We start from the raw sequence: 21,833 nt of genomic DNA on the forward strand, positions 1-21,833 counted from the left end.
CCAAGTGCCGCACAGGCCACGTGTGAGTGTGAGAGTGAGCACATGCACACTAGAAATGGAGTCCCATAGGAGGAAGAGCTGGGTCTTATTCTCCTTGTTCCCAAGAGATCTTTGTCTCTTTGAAAATGGACACACCCTCCCCCTTATACCCAAATCAAGAATCTGAAAAAGAATGAATATAGACGTGTGTGTGTGTGTGCGTGTGCACGTGTGTGTAACAGAATAACTGTTGTACATCTGAAACTAACACAACATTGTAAATCAACTATACTCCAATCAAATCTTAAAAAACAAATACATGTATAGCAACAGCAACAATAATAACACCTAGCTCAGATACCACGAGAGGCAACCAATAATCAAGAGGCAAGTTTCCAGGTTTTGCCTGACCGCATGCACAGAGCTGCCCTGCAGGCCAGCGTTAGTTGGGTTGCCTCTGCAATGCCTCACCATGATAATTGTGATGTATGTGTAAGCAAGTTCATCCTCATCTGTATCAACACCAGGATATTAGCATTGGAAGAGATCTGAATCAGGAGCATTAGTGATGCTTAAAGCTGGATGGATTAGGAGGCATCCTAGAGAAACTTCCACCTTCTATGAAAATAGCACATGAAGAACTGGAAAGCCCAGTGGCCTGTGCCACCAGCACCCTGACAGTGTAGAGGAGCCTTTCCTCTTGGGGTTGGTCTGTTTTAAGAAGGATCTTGCTACCTCCCAACTTTAAGATGTCCCATCTGCTTGGGAGGGTTTCTTCCAAGCAAGTGCTTTGAGAACTGCCAGACGAGAACTAGAGGGATAGTGACCTCTTCCCACTCCAGACAGGCTAGGAGACCTCTGTTAGCAGAGCCCGTACACTTGGTCTAATTTGGTCTGAGACTGAGGAAGCAGTGAGGCCGCCAGCTGTGACACTGTCTCACACATACATCCCACACCCTTGACCTTCAACAATCAACCAGACTGGTTCAGGTTGGTAGGTTGGTGAATGACACCCACTTACTCATTTCAACTCCTTTTCTCCCCACTCCTAATGGCTTTGCCATGGGCTTGTCATAGTCCCTGTTCAGCCTGACAGCATTCTCTTCTCACCTCTTTCTTCTACTGTCCTCCTTGGCCTCTGCTGGCTAACTCCATATTCCCCAAAGGGGAATCTGATCGGTTCTACTGATGTTTTTAAATCAGGCCACTTGGGTCATTGAATAGTGTAATGCTGGACTTTCCTTGGGTCAGTTTACTCAACATCCAGGCAGCCGTGGCCAGAGAGATGGGGCCAGATGGAAAAAATATGGCAAATGCCCAACTTCTCCTCAGTGAGTTATGGTCAGAGCTTCCCATCAATAGGAAGAGGGGCAGGAACACCGAAAACTCAAAGTGGACACAAGTCTGTATACTTGGTAGACTTCCTTAAAAAAGAGTTGCTTGGCTAGGATTCATTTTCATGGTTAGGTTATAAACTCTCAGCTGGGGTGATGAAAAATAGTCTATTAATTTGTTTTCCTCTAAAATTCAGTTTTACATTTTCCTTTTTGAAGGGATGCTGACTTGATATGAGAAGTGTCAAAAACTGATACAGCCTTCAGCACCCAGGAGTGATTAAGTCAGCTTAGCAAAGTCTCAGTAATTAAATCAGAGACCAAGTCGGGACTGAGCCTACACCCAGCTAAATTTGTATTTAAAGGCAGAACTCCAACTATACCAAACCTATCATCATTTCACAATGTATACATGTATCAAATCATCACATTTTACACCTTAAGCTTATATATGTTACTTGTCAATAATCACTCAAAGCTGGAAAAATAAATAAAAAGCAATGCAGTTTAAAAAAAAAAGTATACATATATACACCACAGGTTGGTCAAGTATAGCTCTAATCAAACTCAAAAACTCACCAGCTTTGCCTCTTCACTGACTACACTGCAGATTTTGCTTTTAAGCATTTTGCAATTAATTGTGAGGATGCCTGTATCTCAAGGAGCGTGAAACAAAAGATAGGAAGTGCACTGCAGCATTTCCAAAGATGATAAAGATAATTAATTCCGTTGCACCAACACTGAATGCATAATTAAAATGGCAGCCTGGTTTTCCCTCTGCTCAAGGTCATTCCCCGCACCCTGCTCATGGGGAGTTCTTTCTAATTTAGCATGTTTCACCAGGGTTTTTAGTTAGTGAACACTTCCCAAAAGTGACCGTGACCATTCTGTGCTTTGGGAGGTCAAGCCTGGGTCCATGAAATTCACTGCGGCATCACCAATGCCAATTGACATTTGATAAATGAATCAGAAAAATACCCAAGATTATAAAAACTCTCTGAAAGATGCAGGGAAACTTACCACACCTGACAGCCAGAGAGCTCAAGGAGGGACCCTGGTAGTCCAGTGGCTAAGACTCTGTGCTGTCAATGCAGGGGCCTGGGTTCCATCCCTGATCCAGGAACTATATTCTACATATGCCACAACTAAAGATTAAAGATCCCACTTGCTGCAACCAAGACCCAGCGTAACCAAATAAATAACTTTTTAAAAAAGAGCAAGAGTGCTCATGGAGAAATGAACCATTCTGTTACTATTATGTGTCTGTCAATTTTTTTCTGTACTTCTGCCATTTAGCTATCACCCCCATTTCAACCTCATTGTTCCCTACCATGAAACCTCTAATCTACTTTCTATATCTATAGATTTGTCTCTTCTGAACATTTTATACAAATGGAATCATGTAATATGTGGTCCTTTGTGACTGCCCGCTTTCACTTACCATCATGCTTTCAAGGCTCACCATTCATTTCTGTGGCTGAATAATATTCTACTATATGGATTTGGTTTATCCATTCCATCTGCTGATGGACATTCAGGTTGTTTCCACTGTTTGGCTGTTACAAATAATACTGCTACAGCCTTTTGTGCACAACTTGCTGTGGACATATGTTTTCATTTCTCAAGTGAACAGCCAGGAGTAGAATTGCTGGGTCAGATGGTAACTCTATGTTTAACAGATTCCTGCTACCTAATTTTTTTTTTTTTTAAGCTCGCTCTTTCCTATATCAGTACCACCTACCACCCACACACCTTTTTCTTGCCTTTTGTTGAATTAAGTCTCTTTAGTTCCGATTTTTTTTTCTTTCACTAGTTGGAAAGTTATACATTCTACAGTTATTCCTTTAGTGATTTACCTTTACACTTCAAACCTTTAATTTTAATCTGTAAATGTTTAATTCACATACTTTTCTAATGAGGTCCCTCTTTGTATCTTCCCCCCAAGACAAGGCAAGCAGCAGAATGTTGGACAAACAGCCAGGCCCTATTGTATAGCACAGGGAACTATATTCAACATCCTGTAATAAACCATAATGTAAAGAATACGAAAAAGAGTGTATATATGCATAACTATTGCTGTAAGGCAGAAACTAACACAACATTGTAAATCAACTATACTTCAACTAAAAAAGAGGCAGAATGTTTTTATACTGCGCTACTCTCCCCCACCACCTGCTGCCCTACTTCAGATGCTGAAATCATCTAGAATTCTAATTCCAGATCACTCTTCTAAAACATTTCCTCAATTAGTACTTATTTAGAGAGCTCTAGATTTTACTCACCACTGCATCTCTCCACTTCCTCCCAAACTAATTTTTCTTCTTGCTGAAATACAGCCTCTAGTAGTTTCAGAAACAGTCCTGGGGGTGGGGGTGGGGGGGCCAGCAGGCTTTAAATCCACACATTTAGTGAAAAGAGTTAAGTCACTCGGTCGTGTCCAACTCTTTGCAACCCCATGGACTGTAGCCCACCAGGTTCCTCTGTCCATGGAACTCTCCAAGCAAGAATACTGGAGTGAGCTGCCATTCCCTTCTCCAGGGGATCTTCCCGATCCAGGGATCGAACCCAGGTCTCTTGCCTTGCAGGCAGATTCTTTACCGTCTGAGCACTGAGAATGTCCCATCTGAGCCACTGGGACATTTGAGTGGCTGATGAAAACCATGCAGTGGCTTCTGATTTTACTCACAGTAAAAGTCACACTTCCTAAGTGCCCACATGACCTGGCTCCCATGCCTCTCAGCCATATCTCTGGTCCCTGACCCTGCATTTGTCCTGTTCTAGCCACCTTCCTCACAGCTTCTCTAATAGAACTAGAAAGGTGACATCTCACCTTGTGCCTTGGCTTTAGCTCTTTCCTCACTGTAATACTGCCTTCTTCCCCCAAACAGTCATTCAGCAACTCCCTCACCTCAATCCTTTGCTTCAGTGTCACCCTCTTGGTGCAGTCGTCCCTATCACTGCCTCCCTTCCACTTGAAAATCCCTGGTTCCCTTTATTTTTCTCTATAATTTTTTCCCCAAATTAAAACCCCTTAAATTTACCACCTTCTGAACACACTATGCTGGGGACTTCCTCTGGTGATCCAGTGGTTAAGACTCTGTGTTTCCAATGCAGGGGACACGGATTCAATTCCTAATCAAGGAATTAAGATCCCACATGCCTCATGGTGTGGTCAAAAAGTAAAAAAAAAAAAAATTTAAATACATTAAAATGAATAATAAATAAACACACCCTGATGTTCAATGACGGTTAACTCTCAGCCCATTCCCTTTCATTCTCCTGCCCTGCTCTGTATCATAGGGATCTAAGTTTCCCAGTTTCAGTTGTCCTCTGGCTTCTGGGAGATTCAGCCAAAGGGAGGTACTGGCAAGAGGTTGAAGGATGGGAAAGAAGAAAAAGATTGAGGCCTTTCTCCTGTTCTCTGTTCCTAGGGCACCTCCAACAGCATCTCTGCCCTCTCTCCATGCTTCCATCTCCTTCCATCTGACTCCTTCCTTCCTCTGTGACCCAGTGCCATCCAGCCTCTAGCCCCGACCAATAGCCTCAACTCCTAGGTTCCAGTAAAAGTGCCCCTTCCTTCTGGCCCCAGGGCTACAGAAGAGCCCATTTGGCTTACCCACTCTTTTTTAATGCTTATATTAATCCTCTGTATAAAACTCCTTCCATATGAAAATCAGAGTGGTCTGGTTTTCTTGGCTGGACACTGATGGACACCCAACTATATAACTTCCCTATTTCTAACTTTTACAATTTGCCTGCTCATAAACTCCACAAGGGTGGGGATATTGTTTCTTTTTCTTACTGATATAGGGCCTCTAAGTACCTAGAATGGTGCCTGTTACATAGTAGGTACTGAATAAACATTTGTTGAATAAATGTTCATCTCTGTGCTTGACACTGGGATGTGACCCCCAGATCCCTCCCTCAAGACAGAAGAATGTATCCCTCCTCCAGCAGCTAACAGTGTTGTTCTGTTGGCAGACATATTTTAGCTTTTAGCCTTCTCCAAAAATGACTCTCAGCTAGCAAGAGCTGCCTCATCCAACGTTGCACCCCATTCCTGGGAGCATCCTGAACCCAGTACTGGTCCATAGTGTGTTAGTGGCTTAGTCGTGGCCGACTCTATGCAAGTCTTTGGACTGTAGCCCACCGGGTTCCTCTGTCCATGGAATTCTCCAGGCAAGAATACTGGAGTGGGTTGCCATTCCCTTCTCCAAGGGATCTTCCCAATCCAGGGATCAAACCTAAGTTTCCTGCATTGCAGGCAGATTTTTAACCATCTGAGCCACCAGGAATTGGTCCATAATGGAGTAGAAAGACCCCATGCAATACCAGACAACTCTGAAGGCCTTCCCATCTCAGAGTTCCCCTGGGGGTCTGCTGTAGCCTCTGCCAGCTCTTTTGCAGTCCAACTTTCCTTTTTGCTTGACCTTGCTTCCCTATCAGTACAAGTGTTAACTCCTTATGCAACTCCCCTGTGCTAACCTCCATCTCAGCCTCTGCTTCCTTTTGAGCCCAACCTGGAGCAGTTTCACTGGATATAAAGCTCTAGTTCAAAGTTCTTTTCCTTCACCTCTTTAAAGCAGTAGTCCTGTCCTATTATCTTTCTAGAGCTACTGATTTGAATTTTAATTCGATCTTATTCTAGCTCTTTTAGAGCTGTGGCAAACGTTCTGTTGCCTCCTGCTTTTCCTTCTCCATAAGCAGAGTGTTGTTCAGGTTGCTGACGGCCAGTGTGCAAGATCTTCTGTCTAGCCCCGGGGGTGAAGGTCAATTACTCTTAACCCGTTGCTTCCCATCCTTTTAGATATCAAGGCCCACACAGAATATGCTTTTCATATGACATCTTTTAAGTGCTTCCATTTATCCTGGGAAAAGACTAGGCTGGGAGGCTCTGGGTACCCAAGGTGTCACCCAGGCTGCCCTAAGAAATCCAAAGATCAAAGTCTCAGGACTGTCACCCACTTTCAGCACTGCCCACCAGCCAAGCATTCCATCATGCTAATGCCATTCCCCCTCTGCCATGGTTGTGTTTTCTATGGAAGACAGAGTAGTCTTTTCTAGCCTTTGGTCATTGTGGTATAAATAAGTGATCCAAGTGTTAATAGCTGTACCATCTTGTAACCATCAGGTAACAGCCTAGGAGCAAAAATCAAATAGTCTAGGGGAGGCAAAGCCCAAAAATGGAAATAATCTGGGTATCTGGTAACACGGAGCCACTGAATCAATGCTGGAATTTCTTGCCTCAGAACTTGTATGTAGAGAATTTTCCTCATTTAAAGATTTTTTCCTTTCAATTGGGTTTTCTGTTGTTTGCACCAAAAAGCATCCCATCTGATACAGTAAGTAACTTTGTTTCTAGTAGATTTTTGGATAGGGTAAAAAGAGAAGTCATTAGTTAAAGCCAATGACAAAATCCTTTTGGTCCTTTTCCTGCCATCTTTTTCCTGAGACGGGAATGTACATACCTTGTCTGAAGTTCTAGAAGTCATTTACTATAAGAAAAAGGTCAAGCAAATGAAGGTACTTCAGCCCTGAACCAGGACCAACCATCTCCTCCCTCTGGACCTATTACAAAAATAAACAAATCCTCCAATCTTGAAGCCACTACAGGAGGGTCTCTGTCACAAGCAATCAAACAAAAGTCCTTAAGTGATTCAATATCCTTTGCATATTTGTCTAGCAGGCTGTCTATTTCTTGTCAAATTTTATGAATTCTTTATATATTGGAGAGGTTTACTCTTATCTACACTACAAACACTTTCTCAAGCTGTCTCTTGCCTATTCACTTTTACACTATTTTGCCATGCAAATGTTCCATATTTTCATATAATCAGATTTTTCTGGTCACTTATTTTCCTCTTGGATACTGTGCTGGTGTCAGAGATGTGCCCACAAATTCAGTGATACTCCTCTCATCAAGAGGTAGAGTTTCATTCCCTTTCCATTGAGTGTTGGCTGAACTTCATGATCTATTTCTAGTGCATAGAATATGGCAGAATTGATGAGAAGTCACTTCTAAAATTAGGTTAGAGAAAGACTGAGGCTTCCACCTTAGGTGCATTCATTCTGATTCTCATTCTCTCTATCTTGGCTCTCTCACTCTGGGGGAAGCAAGCTGCCGTGATGTGAGCAGTCCTATGGAGAGGTTCATGCAGGGGAGAAACAGAGACCTCCTGCCAATGACCAGTGAGGAAGTGAATCCTGCCAAGAACCACATGAGGGCACTTGGAAGCAGATTCTCCAGCCCCATTTGAGCCTTCAGATGACTGAAGCCCTTGCTGACTGACTGCAACCTTACAGGAGACCTTGAGCCAGAACCATCCAGCCAAGCCTCTCTGATATTCCTGATCCTTAGAAAGTCTTTGAGATAATAAATGCTTGGTGTTTTAAGCTGCAAAGTGTTGGAGCAATTTGTTACACAGAAACAGATAAGTAATACAATGGCAAACCATGTCCAAGATCCTAAATTATTTCTGAACTCTCCTATAATTTCTTCCACTAAGGGTTTTTATTCTTAACTTAGAGTATAATTGCTTTACAATTTTTTACTAGTTTCTGTTGTACAACAGTGTGAATCAGCCTCATGTATACGAATATCCCTGCCCTCTTGTACCTGCCTCCCACCTCCTATCCCACCCCACTAGGTCATCACACCGAGCTGACCTCCCTGTGCTATACAGCAGCTTCCCACTAACTATTTAAAGGAGATCAAACCAGTGAATCCTAAAGGAAATCAACCCTGAATATTCATTGGAAGGACTTGGTGCTAAAGCCGAAGCTCTAGTACTTTGGCCATCTGATGTGAAAAGCGGACTCACTGGAAAAGACCCTGATGCTGGGAAAGATTGAGGGCAAGAGGAGAAGGGGATGACAGAGGATGAGGTGGTTGGATGGCATCACTGACTCAATGGACGTGAGTTGAGCAGACTCAGGAAGATCGTGAAGGACAGGAAAGCCTGGCATGCTGCAATTCATGGAGTCACATACAGTTGGACACGACTTAGTGGCTGTACAACAACAACAAAGTGTATATATGTCAATCCTACTCTCAGTTCATCCCATCCTCTCCTCCCCCACTGTGTCCACAAGTTCATTCTCTATTCCTGCCCTGCAAATAGGTTCATGAGTACCTCTTTTCTAGATTCCATATATACATGTTAATATATGATCTTTTTCTCTTTCTGACTTACTTCACTCTGCATGACAGACTCTAGGTTCATCCACATCACTACAAATGACTCAATTTCAATCCTTTACATGGTTGAGCAGTATTCCATTGTATATGTGTACTACATCATCTTTATTCATTCATCTGTCAATCTTGCAAGGTCTTAATACATTTCAAGTCTTGAATCTACCAGATGTTTTTTTAATGTGGGATAAAATAAGTCCACATACTTTTTCCAATATGAGCAGCATTTTTATGTAATCTATTAAAAGTCTATTAGCTCCTTGAAATGTTAAATTTTTAGAAATTAAAAACTCTTGAATTTTCTCCTGGAACTAGTATTTGTCCATCCCTAAACCAGTAGAAATTGTTTGATTGCAGTGGTAATTGGATGGGGTTAGAGGTTCAGTGGGAGCAGCCAAGAGGGGACTGGGCCACAGCAGGAAGAGATATATTATATGGAGGGAGATGGAGCCATGAAGAAGACACAAATCTTGCTGGAGGTATCACAGGAAGCAGAAGTATAAAGGAGAAAGACCCTTGTCCTTTCTTTCCTCCAATTCTCCCAATTTCTGTCAATGCTCCCTATTGCTGGAATTCCCAGAAGGAAAGAAGGAAGGATAGAGAACTGGGGAGAAAGAGTCTAGGACTGTAGTGTAGTTTCAAGGAAGTTTCAACCCAGTCAATAGGGAGTCTTCAAGCAAAAGCTTAGAGGACTCCTCAGTAAGAGGATTCCTATACACACACAAAAAAGAGGAGTCCCACATGCAACTAGGGTGCCTACCATGCTTGGTCAATGGCAGGCTAAGGGAAGCATGATTTTAGTGCAAACACAATGTCAAATCCAGAGGAGCAGCATCTGGAGCTGCCAGTCAACCACATTCCCCATTCCCCTTGGCAAGAGATGAGCAACATGTTTCCACAGTCACCACCTTTGGTTTTAAAACTCAATCTATATTAGAATCACTAGAATGGCATCACTGGTGGTCTCTAACTGCAAAGTATGGTATATATTCTCTGACTAGGTAAGTACTTGGCATCATGCATTTGTCAAGTTACTATGTTACAGGAAAAATGCACACCATACTCCATTTATGTGAACTGTTTTAAACTAATTACGTTTTATACCTGAAATCATATCAAAATATACTTGGTATGTTCAAATTGAACATTTATCATGTTCCAGGCAATGTTCTTAGGCACTGGGAGGACACAGTGATAAAATAAGACAGATTGTTTCCATCTGAGTTTACATTCTAGAGGGGAAAGTGGCAGGGTATGAAATAAAAGAGGGTGATAAGATGAAGAACCCTGATTTGTAGCATGACAAGTACCCAAATGGAAGGAGCCAGGGAAAGATGTTAGGTCAGTGGTCCTTTTTCGGTTCCTTTTTGGCACCACAGACAGGTTTCATGGAAGATCATTTTTCCATAGACAGTGTGGGATGGGGGAATGGTTTGGGGATGATCCAATTGTGTTACATTATTGTACACTTGATTTCTATTGTTATTACATCAGCTCCACCTCAGATCAGCAGGCGTTAGATCCTGGAGATTGGGAACCTCCGTGTTAGGTGGAATAGTTCAGGCAAGCCCATGAAGAGGTGACAATTGAGCTCAGACTTGGATGAAATTACTTCTGCTGTCTCAAAATGTTTCATACATTATCCTAAATACTTCAAGTGCTTTTGGATAGTCTTGCTTAGTGACAAACAGAAGTCAATATATTAGAGGTATAGACTTCTTCTGAGAGAAAAATCAACTAGCTTCTTTTCATAATCATCATGATTTTTAAAAATGACTCATTTAGAAAGAAAGTTTGAGGCTGCTATTTGCAAGCACTGCTCTACAAATAACACATTACAGATGCCAGTAGTATTTATTCCCAATAAATAGAAAGTTAAATTGGAGTAATTTTCACCATATTTTCCCTTTAGCACTGGTTTCTTGAGTAAGAGAGATGTATTGCTCTGCTATGTAAAGACCTTTATCAGATAAACATGCAACTTACAGATCTGGGAAGACCATATTAAGACAAATCTGAGGAACTATCATTTATCTGCTTAAATACGTATTTCTTCTTTTTAAAATTTATATTTTATTTTTAATTGGAGGATAATTGCTTTATAATAGTGTTAGTTTCTGTCATATATCAACATGATTCAGCCATAGGTATATAAACATGGATGTCAACATCAGTGTTTCTCAAGTTTCCTGCCTTCCATTACGTGTTTATCACGGTTGTGAAATAAACACTATGGAGGGGGAGTCAAGATGGCAGAATTCGCTATCTCCTCACAACTAGGGCTCCTACAAGGAGCTGATAGGGAGCCTCGGACACCTAAACAGACAGTACAAATCCCTGCAAGAACAAGCAGGATGTGGAGGGAAGGTGGGGAGGAAAAGTGGAGGTGGGACAGGACCAGCACCCCTGAGGCATGGCTGGGGGAGGGGAAGGGTTCCCATGATCAGAGGGGGCCACTCACAGTGTGGGACTCAGTGGGGACAGGAAGAGACTTTCAGAGAATCAGATGGGAATGTGGCTAGCATCTCTCCCACGTACTTGCGCCCTGGTGAGCCTGCTGGGGTCCCAAGCCTGAACCACAGTTCTCTGGGGGGCCCCCTCTGGCCATAGGGACCATGGGGGCATGCGAGTGAGGGAGTGGGGGAGGAAAAGTGGACGCGAGATGGGACTGGCACCCCTGAGGGGTGTTGGGGGAAGGAGAGGTGTTCCCATGTTCAGAGGGGCCTGTTCATGGAGCAGGGATTAGCAGGGATGGGGAGAAACGTTTGGGGGATTGGAACGGAACAGAGCTAGTGACTCCCCTGCCTGCTCAGGTCCCAACGAGTCTGCTTGCTACATCATTTTCATTTTTTCTTATATATTTTATTTTTCTAACTTTATTTTATTTTTTTATTCTTCATTATTGTTCTCTTTCTTCTTTGTTGCCTTTTTTTCTTTGTTGGTGACATGGCTTGCAGGGTCTTAGTTCCCAGGCAGGGTGTTGGACCTGTGGTAAGAGTGCCAAGTCTGAACTACTGGACTAACAGAAAACCTCAGACCACAGGGGTCATCAGTGTGAGCTCTCCCAGAGGTCCTCATCTCTGCATGAAGACCCATTTCCACCCAACTTCTTGAAAATTCCTGTGCTTGATGCCTCAGGCCAAACAACCAGCAAGAAAGGAATGCAATTCCACCCATCAAAAAAAAAAAAAAGAAGGAAATAACAAAAAAATATGGTACAGACAAAGGAACAAGGTAAAAACTGATAAGACTAAAGAAACAAAGAGGAAACAGGCAACCTACCTGAAAAAGAATTCAGAGTAGTGATAGTAAAGTGAAGTGAAGTGTTAATCACTCAGTCATGTCCAACTCTTTGTGACCCCATGAATGGTAGCCCACCAGGCTCCTCTGTCAATAGGATTTTTCAGGCAAGAATACTGAAGTGGGTTGCCATTCCCTTTTCCAGGGGATCTTCCCAATCCAGGGATCAAAGCTGGGTTTCCCACATCACAGGCAGATTCTTTACCATCTGAGCCACCAGGAAAGCCTGATAGTAAATGATAGGAAAGATAATCCTAAATCGTGCAAAGAGAATGGAGGTAAAGATCGAGAAAATATAAGAAATTTTAACAAGAATCTAGACGAACTAAAGAACAAGCAGTGATAAGCAACACAATAACTGAAAATCAAAAATATACTAAAAGGAATCAATAGCAGAAAAACTGAAGCAGAAGAACAAGTAAGCGAGCTGGAAGACAGAATGGTGGAAATAACTGCAGAAGAGCAGAATAAAGAAAAGAAATGAGGACAGCCTCAGAGACTTCTTGGACAAATTAAATGCACCAACAGTCTAATATAATATAATATAATTTGATCCCTATAAGGGGTCAAAAGACTCTGATTCTGGGAAAGATTGAAGGCAGGAGGAGAAGGGAAAGACAGAGAATGAGATGGTTGGATGGCATCACCAACTCAATGGACATGAGTTTGAGCAACTCCAGGAGATAGTGAAAGACTAGCAGGCCTGGTGTGCTGTAGTCCATGGGGTTGCAAAGAGCTGGACATGACTTAGTAACTGAACAACAACAACAACAGAAGAAGAAGAGAAACAGAAAGGGTCTGAGAAAATATTTGAAGAGATTACAGTTGAAAACTTCCCAAACAATGGAAAGGAAATAACCACCCAAGCCCAGGAAGCACAGGGCATCCTATACAGGATAAAGCCAAGGAGAAACATGCTAGTCAAACTAATGAAAGTTAAAATCAAGGAGAATTACTAAAAGCAGCAAGGGAAAAGCAACAAATAACATATAAGGGAATCCCCCACAAGGTTATTCTCATAAGTTGAGTTTTCAGCAGAAACTCTACATCCCAGAAGGGAGTGCCAGAATTTATTTCAAGTGATGAAAGGGAAAAACCTACAACCAAGATTACTCTATGCAGACAATAAGATAATTCAGATTCAACGGAGAAATCAAAAGCTTTACAGATACGCAAAAGCTAAAAGAATTGAGTACCTCCCAACCAGCTTTAGGGCTTCCCAGGTGGCTCTAGTGGTAAAGGATTTGCCTACGAATGCAGGAGATTTAAGAGATGCTGGTTCAATCCTTGGGTTGGAACAATCCCCTGGAGAAGCGCACGGCAACCCACTCCAGTATTCTTACCTGGAGAATCCCATGGACAGAGAAGCCTGGAGGGCTATGATCCATAGGGTTGCAAAAAGTAGGATATGACTGAAGCAACTTAGCACACATGCATGCAAACCAGCTTTACAACAAATGCTAAAGGAACTTCTCTAGCTGGGAAACACAAGGAAGAAAAAGACCCAAAACAATTTAAAAAATTGTAATAGGAACATACATATTGATAATTACCTTGAATATAAATAGATTAAATGCTCCAACAAAAAGACACAGACTGGATAAATGGATACAAAAATAAGACATGTATATATGCTGTCCACAGGAGAGTCACTTCAGACCCAGGGACAGAAGCAGACTGAAAGTGAGGGGACAGACAAAGATATTCCACACGAATGGAAATCCAAAGAAAACTAGAGTAGCAATATTCATATCAGATAAAATAGACTTTAAAATAAAAAGAGACAGGAAGGTCTCTTTTTTACAAGAGACAGGAAGGTCAATACATAATGATTAAGGGATCGATCTAGGAAGAAAATATAACAATTACAAATATTTATCCACCCAATATAAGAGCACCTCAATACATAAGGCAAATGATAAGAGTCAGAAAAGGAGAACTATAACAGTAGGGATTTTAACACCCCACTTCCACCAATGAACAGATAATCCAGACAGAAAATAAATAAGGAAACAAAAGCTTTAAATGATACAACTGACCAGGCAGGCTTAATTGATACTTATAGGACATTTCACCCCAAAGCAGCAGAATACACTGTCTTCTCAAGTGCACACAGAACGTTCTCCAGGATAGATCACATCCTGGGTCACAAATCAAGCCTCAGTAAATTTAAGAAACTGAAATCACATTGAGTATCTTTTCTGACCACAATGCTGTTAGATTAGAAATCAGAGAGAAAAAAATATAAAAAATATAAACACATGGAGGCTAAACAATATACTACGAAATAACCAAGAGATTACTAAAGAAATCAAAGAGGAAATCAGAAAATACATAGAAACAAATGACAACAAAAACATACTGACCCAAAACCTATAGGATGCAGAAAAAGCAATTCTAAGAGGGAAGTTTTTAGCAATTCAATCTCACCTCAAGAAACAAGAAAAATCTCAAATAAACAATCTAACTTTATACCTTAAGCAACTAGAGAAAGAAGAAAAAAAATTAGTGAAAGGAAAAAAATCATAAACATCAGAGCAGAAATAAATGAAGAAAAAATAGAAAAAAAATTTTAAAAGATGAATAAAACTAAAAGTTGGTTGTTTGAGAAGATAAATAAAATTGATAAACCTTTAGCCAAACTCATCAAGAAAAAAGGGGAGAAGATTCTAATCAATAAAATCAGAAATGAAAAAAGAGAAATTACAACTGATACCACTGAAATACAAAGGATAATAAATTACTGCAAGCAACTACATATGCCAATAAAACAGACCACCTGGAAGAAATGTTCAAATTCTTAGAAAAGTACCACCTTCCAAGACTGAACCAGGAAGAAATAGAAAATATGAACAGATCAGTCACAAGTAATTAAAAATTTTCCAACAGGGACTTGACTGGGGGTCCAGTGGTTAAGAGTCTGCCTTGCAATGCAGGAGATGTGGGTTCAATCCCTGGTTGGGGAACTAAGATCCCACATGCTGCAGAGCAACTAAGCCCATGTGCCACAACTACTGAGCTGGTGCTCTCCAGAGCTCATGTGCCACAACTAGAGAGCGTTCATGCAACAACTACTGAAGCCCACAAGCTCTGCAGACCAGGTACCACAGCTACTGAGCCCACACACCACAACTAGAGAATATGTGTGCTGCAATAAAAAGATCCCACACAATGCAACACAGACCCCACATGCTGCAACTAAGACCCGATGCAGCCAAAAAGGAAATAAATACTTTACAAAAAAATCTTGAAACAAAAGTCCAAGACAATATGGCTTCACAGGTGAATTCTATTAAACATTTGAGATGCAGAAAAAGCTTTCAACAAAATTCAACACACATTTTTGATAAAAACTCTCCAGAAAGTGGGAATTGAGGAAACCTACCTCAACATAATAGAGGCCACATGTGACAAACGCAAATATTATTCTCAATGGTGAAAAACTGAAAGTACTTCCCTTTAAGATTAGGAGAAGTACAAGGATGTCCATTCTCACCACTATAATTCAACATAGTTTTGGAAGTCCTAGCCACAGCAATCAGAGAAGAAATAAAGGGAATCCAAATTGGAGAAGAAGAAGTAAAACTGCCACTGTTTGCAAATAACATGATACCATACATAGAAAAACCTACAGAAAGCTACTACAAAACTACTACTACAAAAAACCTACAGACGCCACCAGAAAACTACTGGTGCTAATCAGTGAATTTACTAAAGTTGTAGGATGCAAAATTAATGCACAGAAATCTCTTGCATTCCTATACACTAGCACAAAAGATCAATAAGAGAAATCAAGGAAATACCATTTGCCATTGCAGCAAAAAGAATCAAACACCTATAAATCAATCTTCCTAAGGAGGCAAAAGACCTGTACTCAGGAAACTATAAAACACTGATGAAAGAAATCAAAGATGACACAAACAGATGGAGAGATATACCATGTTCTTGGACTGGAAGAATCCATATTGTGAAAATTGACCCAAAGCAGTCTACAGACTCAGTGCAACCCCTACCAAACTACCAATGGCATTTTTCACAGAACTAGAACCAAAAAATTACAATTTGTATGGAAACATAAAAGACCCCAAATACTCAAAGCAATCTTGAAAGAAAAACGAGTTGGAAGAATCAGGCATCCTGATTTCAGACTTTACTACAAAGCTACAGTCATCAAGACAGTATGGTACTGGCACAAAGACAGAAATACCGATCAATCGTACAGGATAGAAAGTCCAAAGATATACCCATGCACCTATGGTCGCTTATTCTATGACAAAGGAGGCAAGAATATACAATGGAGAAAAGAGAATTTCTTCAATACATGGTGCTGGGAAAATTGGACAGCTACATGTAAAAGAATGAAACTAGAACACTCCCTAACACCACACACAAAAATAAAGTCAAAATGGATTAAAGACCTAAATGTAAGGCCAGACACTACAAGGCTCTTATAGGAAAACATAGGCAGCACACTCTTCGGCATAAATCACAGCAAGATCTTTTTTGACCCACCGCCTAGAGTGATGAATTAAAAACAACGATAAACAAATGGGACATAACTAAACTTAAAAGCTTTTGCGAAGCAAGGGAAACCATAACCAAGACAAAAAGAAAACCTTCAGAATTGAAGAAAATACTTGAAAAGAAGCAATTGACAATGGATTAAACTCTAAAGGATACAAACAGCTCATGTAACTCAGTATCAAAAACACAACCCAATCAAAAAATGGGCAGAAGACCTAAATAGACATTTCTCCAAAAAAGACCTACAGATGGCCAAGAGGTACAAGAAAAAATGCTCAGCATCACTAATTATTAGAAAATGCAAGTCAAAACTACAATGAGGTTTCACCCTTACACTGGTCAGAATGGCCATCATCAAAAAAATTACAAACAGTAAGTGCTGGAGAGGGTATGTTGAAAAGGACCCCTTTGCAACCTTGGTCAGGTTGTAAATTGATACAGACACAATAGAGAACAATAGGGAGGTTCCTTAAAAAACTAAAAACAGAACTACTATATGACTCAGAAATCCCACTCCTAGACATAAACCCTGAGAAAGTTCAGTTCAGTTCAGTTACTCAGTCGTGTCTGACTCTTTGTGACCCCATGAACCGCAGCATGCCAGGCCTCCCTGTCCATCACCAACTCCAGGAGTTTACCCAAACTCATGTCCATTAAGTTGGCAATGCCATCCAACCATCTCACCCTCTGTCATCCCCTTCTCCTCCTGCCTGAAATCTTTCCCAGCATCAGGGTCTTTTCAAATGAGTCAGCTCTTTGCATCAGGGGGCCAAAATATTGGAGTTTCAGTTTCAACATCAGTCCTTCCAATGAACACCCAGGACTGATCTCCTTTAGGATGGATTGGTTGGATCTCCTTGCAGTCCAAGGGACTCTCAAGAGTCTTCTCCAACACCACAGTTCAAAAGCATCAATTCTTCGGCACTCAGCTTTCATTATAGTCCAACTCTCACATCCATACATGACTACTGGAAAAACCATAGCCTTGACTAGACGGACCTTTGTTGGCAAAGTAATGTCTCTGGTTTTTAATATGCCGTCTAGGTTGGTCAAAACCCTGAGAAAACCATACTGAAAAGACACATGTACCCCAATGTTCAATACTGTTTACTCTAGCCAGGACATGGAAGCAACCTAAATATGTCCATCAACAGAGGAATGGATAAAGAAGATGTGGTACATATAGGAAATGGAGTATTACTTGGTCATAAAAAAGGAACAAAACTGTAGAAACGTGGATGGATCTAGAGTCTGTCATATAGAGTGAGGTAGTCCGAGAAAAACAAATATTGTATATTAACACATATGTGTGGAATGTAGAAAATGGTACAGATGAACCTACTTGCAGGGCAACAATAGAGATGCAGATGCAGAGAACTCATGTGGACACAGTGGGGGAAGGGGAAGGCAGGATGCATTGAGAAGGCAGCACTGACATATACACACTATCGTGTGCAAAACAGATAGCTGTGGGAGCCTGCTGCTAGTGGGAATGCAACTCTGTGCTCTGTGATGATGTAGATGGGTAGGATGACTGGGTGTGGTTGGTACAAGAGGGAGGGGGTATATGTATACACATAGCTGATTCGCCTCCTTGTACAGCAGAAACTAACATAACACTGCAAAGCAATTATACTCCAAAAAAAATAAGTAAAACACAAAATGGTTAAGGTAACTGCAACGTCCACTCTGCCCCACCAGCCACAGTGGACTTGGGTTCAGGTAGACAAATTCACAAGACCCAATAGACCCCACCCACCACCAAGTTTACTTAGCTTTACTAAAGGAAACAGGACATCCTATATTGTGGAATGCACAGCAGCAACACAGCAGATGTCCCGTGACTCCCAGGCACAGTCATTCTGAACCTGGGACATGTGTTCCCACAAGAGACAAGACAGTGCACGTGATCTCACTTTAGAGAAGCCATCAGTTCGGAGCCCCTTTCAGCTTTATGCCAGCTGGTTGTGTAGCCCCTCAGGCATGTGACCGTCCCTTGCCCATTCTTCAAGGCAGCTGCATCTCATCACTGTCAATTACTCATTACTCAATAACCAGTTTTGACAATGTGCATGTATAGAGTATAATTCTTAACCAGATTCTATTTAATCAGTAGCCTACCATCCCAACAATTCCTTGAGTTGATATTCCAAAGAGAAAGTCCTAGAGTCATATCCTCAGATACCCTGAGGCTAGAGGAAAGACCACAGAAGCAGCTGTTAACCCCTTTTTCTAGTTCACCTGAACTCTGTGAAAACCTCCTTGATCCTTGATACATATTTGAGGCATTTTCTTACTTTTAGCACAGCAACTTCTACAGTGTTTGGTGTACACACAAAAAATAAATCTACTAAAATATAGACAACCACCAAGACCTGTATCCTCCACTGAGGAGTTGGAATTCTCTCCATGAAACAAGTTTACAAGACTCTGTTCTAGTTTCATTTACCAGTTTTCTGATACACAATCTGCCTTCCCCAGATTCTTCCTTCCTCCATCTCCCATTCTCCCCTCTCCCCTCCACTGTTTGCCCTTTTTAGTAGATGTTGATAGAAACATTCATTCAACTCCATAATGTCCTCTAGCAAGTTTCCATGGAAACTACATTAACTGGGTGTCTTAAGTCAAGTTTCCCAAAACATCTCTTCATCCTGAAGATCATCTTCTCCATTGACTTGATTTTCCTTTAGCTCTGTATGTAAAGCTAAAAATCTTTTATTATGTCCTGCAACTATAGCAGAGATTAAAGTCATGCTTAACTTCATGACACACCAGTTAATACTACGGTGACATTTTTCTAACTTTCCAAGCAAAAACACCCTTTTTCTCATATAGCACTTATTTCCCCTAGAGGCCACTGCTCAGTGAACTCGGGGTCCTGTCTGGTCTGGGACTTGATCATATCCCAGCCCCAAGGAAACAAGTTTTCACTAACCCAAACTTCCAGGTTTCACTGTGCAACCCACCCACCTGCCTTTCCAAAGTTCCAGGGCATTTGATGGGGTGTGCATGCCATACCATGCAGATATTCATCTTCTTGGACACTATTCTGATCCTATGAAGGCTTTCCATAGTTTTTATCCACATTCATAATTATGTAGTCAAAAGGCAAAGCAGATTCTGAGATACTGCATAAAAAGCAGGATGTGACTCTTCTTATACTCTTAATATGATGTCATTCTGGCTCACAGCAATACAGGGTGTCAGCTGTCAGACACGATGAGACAATGTGTCCATCCCAGTGCAAAGGCAGGATTTCTCTGAAGGCCAAAAAAGCACCTATATCACAAATGTAACCAAAGCAAGACAAAAACCACTCCAAGCTAGCTTATTGTTATTCAGGGGGTACTGAATGATGCCATGTCTCTAAATCAACCAAGCAGAATTCTGAACTATCTTGTATTCTGACGTCAATCCAAATCTCCTTCTCTAGGGAAAGGAAATCCAGAGGTGTCTCCCAGAATCTGCCATGGTTTGGCACCACAAACGTATACTCTTTCTATCAAATGTAATCTTGGGAAAATATGACATTATCCATTTCTGGTATCATTATCCATTTGTGGTCTCTATTTCCATCTGCCACGATTTTCCCTTTGTCCATTCATTATCTATCTCAAATCAGATCATGAAACTTCTCTGATTCAGCCATACTGTCCACCCAGAGGACAGAGAGCAGGACTGAACTCACCATACCTTCTCCTTTTATTCATTCCAAGAAAGGAGGGGGAATAGGGTTAGAAAAGCAAAGGATGATGGGACTTCCCTGGTAGTCCAGTGGTTAAGACTCTGTGCTTCCAATGCAGGGGGTGCAGGTTTGATGCCCAGCCAGGGAACTAACATCCCACAAGCCTTGAGGTGCAGCCCCCGCCACCCTCCCAAAAAAAGAAAGAAAAGTAAAGGATGATGGAACTGTACTAACAGGCAGCTAGGCAGCATTTAGAGTCATCCTAGTTTAGACATATGAGATGTCATTAGCTAGCCCTGTTGCCTTTGGGGAAAAAAAAATCCAAGACATTGAAACTTAGTGTCCTAAAGCAGCACTATCTTGGTCTTGACCCAAGTTATTCCAAAGATTTGAACTGATTGGCTCCAGTATTTTACCCAGGTGAATTAACCATCTTTTAGCTAGCTGTTGGTATTATCCAAGTTCTCCAATATTCCCTCACTGCTTCTTCTGAAAGGAGACCATCACAACATCACCAGTGAGAAAAAACAACTTACTTTGATGGCAATCAAATCAAAATCTCAGGACTACCATGGCAGACCAATGGTTAAAATTTGTTCTTCCACTGCAGAGGGTGTGGGTTCCATCCCTGGTCAGAGGGCCAAGATCCCACATGCCGTGCAGCCAAAAAAATTATTTTAATTAAAAAACCCTAAAATTTAAATCTGAATATTCACTGGGAGGACTGATGCTAAAGCTCCAATACTTTGGCCACCTGATGCAAAGAGCCAACTCGTTGCAAAAGACCTTGATGGTGGGAAAGATTGAGGGTAGGAAAAGAAGGGGACAACAGAGGATGAGATGGTTGGATGGCATCACCAACTCAATGGAGATGAGTTTGAGCAAACTCTGGGAGACAGTGAAGGACAAGGAAGCCTGGCATGCTACAGTCCATGGGGTTGCAAAGAGTCAGACATGACTTAGTGACTGAACAACAACATCAAATCTCCTCTTAGCAAGTTGTGACCATATATTGGAGACTTCAATGGATGACAGTGAATGGATCCTGCATTCCTTCCATAAGAAAATGAATTGTGCCTGGCTTCCTTCCAAAATCCATATAGAAAAACAAGCATTAGTTAAATCTGTCTAATTTTAGCCTGCTGGACTTTTTAACAGTTTTCACTGTGTCTAATTTGTGAAAAGCCATGATAGCCAATATTTAGTCTTCCAGAGCCACCTGCTTTACTCTTAAGCCAAATAGGACTATTACAAGGATGGATAGATGATCATTCCTGCTTCTTCCACTTATTAAAGCTGCAATTTGGGGAGACTTCCCTGGTGGTCCAATGGTGAAGACTCTGCACTTCTAAATTAAGATTCAGGTTCAATCTCTGGTCAGGAAGTCAGGATCCCACCTGCCTCACCTCCAAAAGATTTTTTAAAAACCTGAAATTTATTTTTTAATTAATTTAATTGGAGGCTAATTACAATATTGTGGTGGTTTTGCCATATATTGACATGAATCAGCCACAGGTGGTATTATTTAATATTCAATCACTACACTTAAAGTGTGTGTGATGGGAAGGGGGAGAAGAAACTTTAGTATATGGAAAGTGAACTGCATATATTTGATCTCCCCCAGGGTAGGTTTTCTTCCCAAGGATGCTGGAATGGTGAGTGTTAATACATGAAGGGCCTGAGATTTTACCCTATTTGCAAGCTAACAAATTAGCCTACTATAGTTTCATGGTAAAAGATGGGAGACTCTTAGATCACAGGACTTTATTTCTCATGAAACAAAAGCATAACCCGCATGTCTACATAGTTCTTCTCT

At 41.3% G+C, this 21,833-nt stretch overlaps 1 protein-coding gene across 17 annotated transcripts in view; it reads right to left on the bottom strand.

Annotated features, from left to right (window-relative positions):
* LOC123465257 overlaps positions 1 to 21,833 on the bottom strand; it is a 207,168-nt gene that overhangs the window by 127,952 nt on the left and 57,383 nt on the right. For 2 of the 17 annotated variants that reach the window (XM_045163934.1, XR_006640424.1), the window contains one exon: positions 11,447 to 11,494. The exons of the other annotated variants lie outside the window; for them this stretch is intronic. In XM_045163934.1, the coding sequence (XP_045019869.1) occupies positions 11,470 to 11,494 (25 nt within the window). In that variant the 3' untranslated portion in view covers positions 11,447 to 11,469. Of the gene's footprint in view, positions 1 to 11,446; positions 11,495 to 21,833 lie in introns of those variants that run through there. 17 annotated transcript variants of the gene reach the window in all.

The sequence above is a fragment of the Bubalus bubalis genome, chromosome 21 (genome assembly GCF_019923935.1).
Source record: "Bubalus bubalis isolate 160015118507 breed Murrah chromosome 21, NDDB_SH_1, whole genome shotgun sequence".
Classification (NCBI taxonomy): domain Eukaryota; kingdom Metazoa; phylum Chordata; class Mammalia; order Artiodactyla; family Bovidae; genus Bubalus; species Bubalus bubalis.